The sequence below is a fragment of the Microtus ochrogaster genome, unplaced genomic scaffold (genome assembly GCF_000317375.1).
Source record: "Microtus ochrogaster isolate Prairie Vole_2 unplaced genomic scaffold, MicOch1.0 UNK505, whole genome shotgun sequence".
Classification (NCBI taxonomy): domain Eukaryota; kingdom Metazoa; phylum Chordata; class Mammalia; order Rodentia; family Cricetidae; genus Microtus; species Microtus ochrogaster.
Window position 1 is genome coordinate 1,793 of NW_004949603.1, and position 9,645 is coordinate 11,437.

The following is a 9,645-nucleotide window of genomic DNA, read 5'->3' on the forward strand; positions in this document are numbered from 1 at the left end:
TCCAGCCCCTGCCCAAACTTTTTATATATGAGCATGTAAATACTTTAGGAAGCATCTTCAGTATTGGGTTTTCATATGTCTTTTGTATTAGTTATCCCTTCCTATATTCCCTTCTCTCCCCATTTCCATTCTTGCCCCATATAACACTTTCTATTCCATTATTTCCCTTTGATTCTTTATGTAGCTGCATTCTGTTTCCACTCTCAGAGAGGATTTTTTAAATATTTGCCTCTGATTGAGCTATTTTTGCCAGAGTGGACAGTGTCAGCAGTTTGACTTTAAGATTTCATTGGTGTTGTAGGTTTCAAGTCACCGTAGGTGTACTCAAATATTAACTTATTAGTGTTTGCTGTATAGTGGATTTTCTGAGGTACTGTTTATACTCTGTTATGTTTTGTATTTCTTAGCTATTTCTCTAGCTGACTTGATTAGGCTCCAGATGGCTGAATTTCATCTCTGGGGAAATATAAGCAGTTTATGTTTTACATCTTAGTGATTTGTATTAAAATAGTTTTGTACCCAAAACATATATTAAGTATGCTTTTGAAACTATACCTTTTTGTCTCCATTCCTTCTTTTCTGCTAGTGGATGAACTTCTGATTCTAAATGTTTTGTTTTGATTTTCTTCTTTAATGAATACTTATATGCATTGCAATTAGTTCTTTGACACTCAGTTTTTGTAACATTCTTTAATTGGGCAAACATAGACTCCAAATTTGATGTGCGTTTAAGATTTTACTGTCGGTTATCCATGAATATTATAACCATTTTCAAATTTTTGACTTTCAAGTATGTTTGGTTCAAAAAATACCATCATCCTAATTTTGCATGCTGTGGTACAAACTGCAGTTATGTAATTCTAACAGTAGGAGGCAGTGTGGTCAAAGAGTAAAATTATTCTTCCAGTTCTACACAAATGAGATCATACACTGAAAGTGGAAGAATCATGTAGTTTATGTCACCGAATTTCCCATGACACATAAGGAATACTTTAGCATCTTCTATTTGTAATTATATAAAGTAATCCTAGTTTCTTGAAGAGGAAGTGTAGGTTGCAAATAGAATGACCCCAATTTCCTGCTTGATCTTTACATTGATAACTTTTTAATAATATCTGATGCAGACAACGTGATTACTAATTACAAAAGTGTCTACTTCTGTGTTAGTTTGTTAGAGCCACATTTTGAGCTAACTAGCAGTTATATTTATGTAGCTAGTAACTTTTTTTAGGGGTGTATAGTCTAGTTTGCAAATATCCAAAGAAATGTGAAACGTGGTTTCTGGGGAGATGGCTCGGTGAGTAAAGTGCTTGCTCCCAAGCACGAGGACCTGAGTTCAATCCCAAGAACAAAGCCAGTTGTTGTGGCATGGGCTTCTATTCAGTGTCAGGGCGGCAAAGTCGGGGAAGGCTCTTGCAGTGACCTCAAACATTCATAAATGAAGAAAAAGTTAGCAATTAAATTCACAATACTTGCAAGGCTAAAACAAGAAAGGCAGCAATCTATGGGGAGTTACAAAATTGACTGAGTGCTCCATCGTAGTACACACTGGGTCCTGTGATGACATGTGATTAGCAACATCTCTACATTAAAGGCAAGGAGGGTTGTATGCTTCATAGGTATATTATCTAGGTCCTTTTGAAGAAGCAAGGGAAATTGAGGAAAGAAAGAACTCGATAAAAGCAGTTTCATCAACTAGAAAGTTCAAAATCATTGTCATTTCAAACAGATGTTTTTATGTTTTTTGAAGTAAATATTAATACCATTAGCCGATATCTAAATATTGATATGTAATATTCTTTTTAGATTATGAACTTCCTCACCGAGTTTTTGTTCCCCTTCCTGGATCCACTATAAGGTTATGTGATTATAAATTTGGTGATGAATCAGCTGAACAAATCAGAGACCATTTTTCAGATATGTTAGATCATGAGATTCAAGTAGAAGACTTGGAAATTGCAAAGGAAGTAAACACGGGTAATTAAAATCTGCTTAGACCTCATCTAAATTCACCATGCCTTCCTGTTTTCTTAAAGCTAATTCTGTTTGATACTTCAAATAATTTGTTTGTTTGTTTTTTGAGACAGGGTTTCTCTGTAGCTTTGGAACCTGTCCTGGAACTCACTCTATACTCCAGTCTGGCCTTTCCTCTGTACTCCTGCCTCTGCCTCCCAGTAGTGGAATTAAAGTCCTGTGCCACCACCGCCTGGCAATACTTCAAATTATTAACTTAGTGTGTACAAACACACACATATGACAGATCTCTACACATAAAAACATACAATGAGTATTTTCTTTGGAAACTATCCAAACACATCAAGTGTTATTTGAGTCTAGCAAGTGAATCTTCATGAGACAAATTCAGCTTTAAATGTGTGGAAGTATGTAGCTTTCAGGAATTAATTTCAACATGAGAAAAGTTTTTTTTAAGCTGTTTTAGAAAATTTTCCCTGTTTAATTTGTCATTTTTTTTATGTCCTTGTTGTATAGGGGGGACACTAACGTACGGTGGGCAGCTGAAGAAATCATATAAAGATGGCTTGGATAGAGCATAGACTTGATACTGTCCAGTTGTGTAGCCCAGGGATTCCGCTAGCCTGTGCTCATTTGACCTGACCTTTGGGAGGTTTTATTTGATTTGCCTTTTAGTTTTATTTTCAATAAGTATAAGATATAAAAATGTGTATGTAAAGAAATGTCCAAATAGATGTTTCTAAATATTATGTAATAAAATTATTTGTAAACAGTAGGTACTGAGTTAAAAACAGCTTACTTTAGAAGTTTGTGGTTTGGTAGAAAGTGTCTCTGTTACTTTTGAATATGAATGTTTATTAAATATGAATAATAATTTTAAAAATTCCTTTTCTAACTTGTTATTTAATTCTGTTTCATTAATTCCCAGTCCCGATCAGGGGAGAGTATAGGGTTCATTTTGGTAAAGCCGTGTGGCGTTTAAGAAGGCAAAAAATAAAGAAGTCTTTTAAAAAGTAAAATTTTTAAAACAGAAAGTATATTGGAGTCAGAGGACTCCGTGCTATTACAGCTACCCAAGAGGCTAAAATGTGAAATGATAGGCTCTCTTGAGCCTATGAATTTGGGGCTACCTAGTCTGTGTAAATTTTCCAGAGAGAGAGAGACATTTTTTCCCCCAAGAAATGATCTGGTAAAAATGAGAATGTCAAATGTTTAGTGTTCATCAAAATCCCTTTACTTCCAATGATGATTTTTACTTCATCTCTGTTGCTGCAATTAAATACTCTGACAAAAAACAACTTAGCAGTAAGGGGAGTTTATATTAGCTTATAGTTTATAGTTTGTCATCGTGACAGGAGTTGGCCCTGTCACCTCCATAGGCAAGAGCAGAGTAATGTTTACATGTGTGCTTAGTCTCAACTAGCCTTCTCTACTTTGTAATTCAAGGCTCCATACCAGGAGAGGGCACCTTCAGCCTGGTCTTCCCACATCAGCTCAGGCAGTCTAGACAGTCACAGACATGCCTACAGACCCACTTGATCCACGTAGTCCCTTACTGTAACTCTCTTCCCTTGTGAGGCTACATTGTGTCACACTGACAGCAGAACTCTCATGGGGAGAAGGAAGATTTTGTTTTGTTCACTTCCTGCTTTCTAGTGCCTAATGATGTTTCTTGAGCCATTCTGTTAACCGTAACCTAAATTAGTGGTCCCCAACCTTTCTAGTGCTGTGACCTTTAATACAGTCCTCTTGTTGTGGTGACCCCAACCGTAACATTATTTTGTTGCTACTTCATAACTATAGTTTTGCTACTGTTATAAATTGTAACTATTTGATATGCAGGGTGTCTGATATGCACCCACAGAGTGAGAATTGCTGGGTCCTAAATGAATCTAGGAAATGTTAGGGTATCCATAGAGTTTCTGTAATTCATCACTTTTCTTTTAATATAGATCTGTATCCCAAGGAGATGATTACACAGATTCTATTCTTCTTTATTCTGGGTAGCAGTCAGCCTTCCTGTAACTAAACTTTGTTCAAAAATATGGATCCATAAAACACATACATTGCTTCTTGGCTGTATTCATGCTTCAAATTTCTAAATTTAATGTTCTAAATATTTTAGAGCCAAATAGTCCCACACACTTTATTCTCTTTGGTATAGTTTCTGAACAATATTTTTTTTATTTTGTTTTGTTTTCCTTTCTACCTATTTTCCTTCTTCTAGATTAGGAATTTCTAACCTATAATGACTAAAACTGTTAAAGTCTAAATTGACTCAGAAGGCCTATAAACCTCTTGAAAATATTTGTTTATTTGCTAGGAAACATCTTGTATCTTTCAACAGATTAGTGATTTAAAGAAATAAAATTTCTTTATTTATCGTAATACAAATTACATTTGTTTATTACCATTACCAAATAGTATCTACTAGATCATCCTAAGAATTAATTACTAGAATGAATAGAATTGTATGCCCATCATCACCAATATATTGGTTAATGCTTTAACTTCAAGTTCTTTAGATTATGACTATATTTGGGGATGTTTGAAAGCTGATTTTGTTAAATGATATCATTAGCATAGGCCCTAATCAAATTGTGCCAGCATCCTTAGGACAAGAGGACATTGACACATATAAAGGGGTACAAGAAAAGATTATACAGCAAGTAAGGGCCAGCAAGGACAAAGGAAAACAGCAGCTCTCTGCGAGCCGAGGAGGGTGTATTCAGAAGACATCAAAAGTACTCATACCCTGATAGTCAGCTTCTAGCACCAGGATGAGAAAACAAGATTTCTGTTGTCCAAACCAAACCAAACCAAGCAATATCCTCTACTCTGATTTAAAAGATAGACTGATGTCAGAGAATATAGTAAGATCCTCAGAGTACCTAGGGACTACTTAAGAATAATGACCAGAATGCTAGGGTCTACAGTTACTTGATTGGTGATTCAATAAGAAAAAAAAAAATTTTCCCAGGCATGGTGGAAGATTTAAGTGCTAGTCCCTACGTCCTAGCACGCAGGAGGTTGAAGCAGAGAATTGCCAGCCTGAACTAGGCAGGGAGTTCCAGGCCAGCCTGGACTTCTCAGGTAGAACAGTAACAACAATTGCAAACATAGGCAATACGTATTGTAAGTAGTGATCTACAAGGCTTTTCTTTTTCTATCTTTAAACTGTATTTTCTTTCCTGAGAGCCAGTACTCTGAGTAGACAGTGAATTCGGTTCCTAAAGTTCTGTCTTCCTTCATCTCTTTAGCAAGTGTATTGTATAACAGTACAGTTAGTGGTCATCTATCCTTCCTGTCAGATGGTCAGTCTCGACTCGAGGGTGCTGGTATTTTTCTCCTTACCATGCCCTCCATGGGTGAGGGTGTGCAAACACCAAGGCCACTGAGTTCTTGTCTTCCTCCTGAGCCTGGCAGTCTAGATGACAAAAATAAGACCTTGGTTTCAGTTCCTACTTATTCAAGGTGGGAAGAGACATCCGGTTTCAGTGTTCTCATATTCTCCCCCATTATTGCCTTTAGTTTTCACTTCTCAGGTACACATCTGTCTTACAGATTGCCATGTAATACAGTAGATAATACCAACTTTATTAAAAGCCCTATAATTTTGACTACATCTCATTTTTGCAAATAAATGACTGTTAGACTTGGCATTGGTGGCGCATGCTTTTAATCAGCAGATACAGGGAGGTGGATCTCTATAAGTTCAAGGCCAGCCTGGTCTACAGAGCTAGGTCCAGGACAGCCACAGTGACTACACAGAGAAACCCTGTTTTGAGAAAAAAAAAAAATGAAATAACTTTTAGACCTCAAAACAATACACTTTATTTATCATCAGAATTAAGTGCTTGCCCCGTGGGCCATATTTTATCTTTTGTTTTAGCATTGCTTATATCATGTTAAATATTAATATCATAATCCAAGGAATATAAAGTATCTTAAATATTCATGATAAAATTGTACGTAATCCCTCTTTAAAAATCGAGTAGTCCTAGGTAGCATGTAAATAGTAATTAATATATCTGCTTTTGTAGGCTTTATTATAAGTGTAGTTTGGGAATTTAGAGTTTGTTTTTTTGTTGCTGTTGTTGTTGTAGGTTTTTTTTTTTTTGGTTTTGTTTTTGCTTTTTTTCTGTTTTTAGTTTTTCGAGACGGTTTCTCTGTGTAGCTCTGGCTGTCCTGGGAGTCACTTTGTAGACCAGGCTGGAGACACACCCGCCTCTGCCTCCCTAGTGCTGAGATTAAAGGTGTTAGCCACCAGTCCCAGCTGGGAATGTAGTTTTATACCTCATGCATTTTGATTTTCTTCCTGTTTCCTTTTTCTTACTCTGGCAGTGTAAGGGGAAGACGATGTTTTGGTTGCTTTTCTGTGGTTGTGATAAAATGCCTGGCAAGCAAGTAAAGGGAGCCAGGACTTCCTATGCTCACCGTTCAGAAAAGCAGTCTGTCCTGGAGGGAGTCACAGTGGTGGGAGTTTGAGAGAGCTGGTCACACGGTGTCTGCAGTCCGGAAGCAGAGAACAATGAATGCTGACGCTCTGCTAGCTCTCTACTTCTCCTGCAGTCCAGGATACAAGCTCAGGGGATAGCGCCACCCACATTTATAGTAGGTCTTTCCATCCTAGGTAACCGAATTGAGGTCATTCCTCATGTGTGCTTGGAGGCTTGTCTCCTAGCATTTTAGATATTGTCAGGTGGACCAGCAATGCTTACCATCCCAGATGGGTTACCTGAATGTTATTTATTACAATAACAAAGGGAACACAAGAGGAGTTTGAAAGTTGGGTGTGGATACTCAGATATAGAATATGTACTATAGAAACTACACTGATAGGAAACAATGACTTTCTAGATATGCATATTTTTCTGTGTAATGAGTAATAAGTAATGCACTGGCAGTATTACCATTCAATGTAAAACCCTTTGAGACATATAAATTATAATCAAGCTAAGAATTTATTATTATGTATTGATTGCCTATAGTATATTGAACATTAGGATTCTAAAGATAGAATATAGTAGTACTTCTCAATAATCTTGCAGCACAGCAGAATGTACTAACACCTAGACTGTTGTGAAGATGATTAGGTCTGTTGTAGAAAAGTGGACAGATTAGCAGGTACACAGCAGATGCGCTCTCTCTGTGTGGGACTCAGGGACATTTCTTGACTGTAAGCTGATATTGAATGAAGAATGAAATAGAAGTGATCAGGTGTTTTAGGAGCTGAACATTGGTCTGAGGTAGCCAAGAATAAAAATTATTATCTAGAATTACGTCAGCTTTGCCTCACTGAGATTTGTTGAATTGGAAGGGCTAATTTAGTAACTCTGTATAGTTTTAATAGAAAATATGTTCTTTACTGATTGGGGATAGGGTAACAAAACTACAAGTTTCATGCATATATTAAGGGTTTTAAGCTAAACATCCTATTTGTTTGGGGCTATATTCAATTTCTCATTCTTTTATTTTATTTACCTGAAGACATTGAGTGTGTAGTTTTAGTTTATCTTTTAGATGCATAATGCAAGCTATCGTGTGATTTGACTTGAGTCTAGGCCTGCCACTTACAGACCTGTCCTAAGGCCTTCCTAGACCCAGATACCTTTGGGAATATTTTCTAAAAAGTAATACATATAAATGGAGGGTGGTAGGATACTTTATAATTTCCTCTGCATATTAATAAAAACATGAATATTAAATTGTGAACATAATATTTTATAATATACTTGGATTTTCAGAAGTATCTGAAATCAGGGTTTCTATAAACAATAAACCCCTGAAAATAGGTTCACATTCAGAAGTGGAAGTGAGTTATGTATTTAGGGATATTAAGCTTTCTAAATATCTGGTGTTATTCCTAAGTTTTGGAAATTATATGTTTGACTGTTACTGTATGGTCTATAGTGTAGTTGTCAAGTAGTTGCTATGTTTTAAAATAGATGTTTTGCCAAGTAAGTGTCTTCAGGTAACATACTTTTAAATGACCTAAGGGGTAAAAGACAAATTGTTTGTCAGAATGACTCACTAATGTTGAAGGATAACCATGGTTTTAGAATTTCTTGGATGTGTTAGTCACATCATAGACATTAACTTAATAATTCAGATGTACTTTGTCTATTATCAGATAAAAATAAGTTGAAGACACACCTTTAAAATTTGCTGAAACTCTTCTTTGTCAGTTCTGTCCTGGCACTGGAGCCAGTTTTTCTTTGTTACTAAATATCCATTACTTATTATTTTCCGTGGCTGAATCCAGGGCCTTGTGCATGGTAGGCAAGTTTCCGACTACTGAGCTATCGCCCCATACTCAGTCTTTGGAGACATGACTTGTTATGTGGTTTAGGCAAGCCTTGAACTCCTTCTTACTCCCACGCATACTCACATGCTTGAGAAACATTAATAATTTAAAGGAAAAATAAACAATCCTGGTTACTTATTGTGATGCTAATAATGAAATTCAGGGCCTTTTGCATGGCAGAAAGTCACACTACCGTTTAGCTGTATCTCAAATGCCTGGCCCTCCCTTTTAAAGCGTGATCTGTTTTCTTCAAATTTGCTATCTTTCTGTCTCAGCCTCCTGAGACAGAAATATCAGGTGTGTGGCAGCACCACACCCAACTAATGGTGTGTGTTTATGGATAAATTGTTGACTGTAGGGAACTCATCTATTGAAAAAGTTCAGTTACTGGGTGGCTGGCAAGATGGATCAGCTGGTAATGGCACTTGCTGTTGATACTGATAGGAAAATAATGAAGTACATAAAAGCCCCCCCACACACAGTTTTTCTTTCCATTTTGATACCACAGATTCCTATTAAATACATTTATGTGCCATTCTTATGTGTCTATGCTTGTATATGGGATATATACATAAAGACCTTTTTTAAATTGACACAGGGTATTTAAAAAATATAAGCAGATACTTCAATATGTCCTATTTTATGTTTCCTCTCTCTCTGTCTCTCTGTCTCTCTGTCTCTCTCTCTCTCTCTCTCTCTCTCACACACACACACACACACACACACACACACACACACACACACTGCTGTACTCTGTTGTTGGTAATGAAGGGATCGACTTGAGATAGTTCTTTTGAGCATAGTTCTCTAGAATTCTGTAGCACTGTACTGCACCACCACTTCTGGGGGATGGTGTGAGTCTGGCTAGGCTTCTCCAGGAATCTCCATTCCTTCCACAGCCTGCACAATGCTGCTTTCTTTTGATTTACATATGGTGATTTTCCTGTCAGATTTTGTTTTCATAGGATTCTTTAGCACCTTGGAAGGAGGAACAAAAGCCACTAGCCTATATGATATCTAAAGATGTTACAAGGTCAAACAGTTTCAGTTGGTGTTAAGTAAATTTAGATAGGCAAATGTGTATAAATAATTGCCAGCATAATGAAGGGAAAACTTATATTTGGACTGGGAAGATGGCTCAATAAAAGTCTGACTATCAGAGGTCCATTCAAGAACCCTAGGCTAAGGGAGGACAAACTCCTAAAAGTTGTCCTCAGACTCCACATGTCTACCTTGGCACGTGTGCACCTCCACCCATGCCCACCGCATACACACACTCTCTCTCTCTCTCTCTCTCTCTCTCTCTCTCTCTCTCTCTCTCTCTCTCTCTCTCACACACACACACACACACACACACACACACA

The 9,645-nt window shown here is 37.0% G+C and overlaps 1 protein-coding gene across 1 annotated transcript in view; it reads left to right on the forward strand.

The window, feature by feature from the left end:
• The window catches only part of LOC101999054 (protein odr-4 homolog), a 15,010-nt gene that overhangs the window by 1,747 nt on the left and 3,618 nt on the right, over nucleotides 1-9,645 (forward strand). Inside the window, exon 2 of the mRNA XM_005372250.3 lies at nucleotides 1,807-1,977. Within this exon, the coding sequence (XP_005372307.2) occupies nucleotides 1,807-1,977 (171 nt within the window). The remainder of the gene's footprint in view (nucleotides 1-1,806; nucleotides 1,978-9,645) is intronic.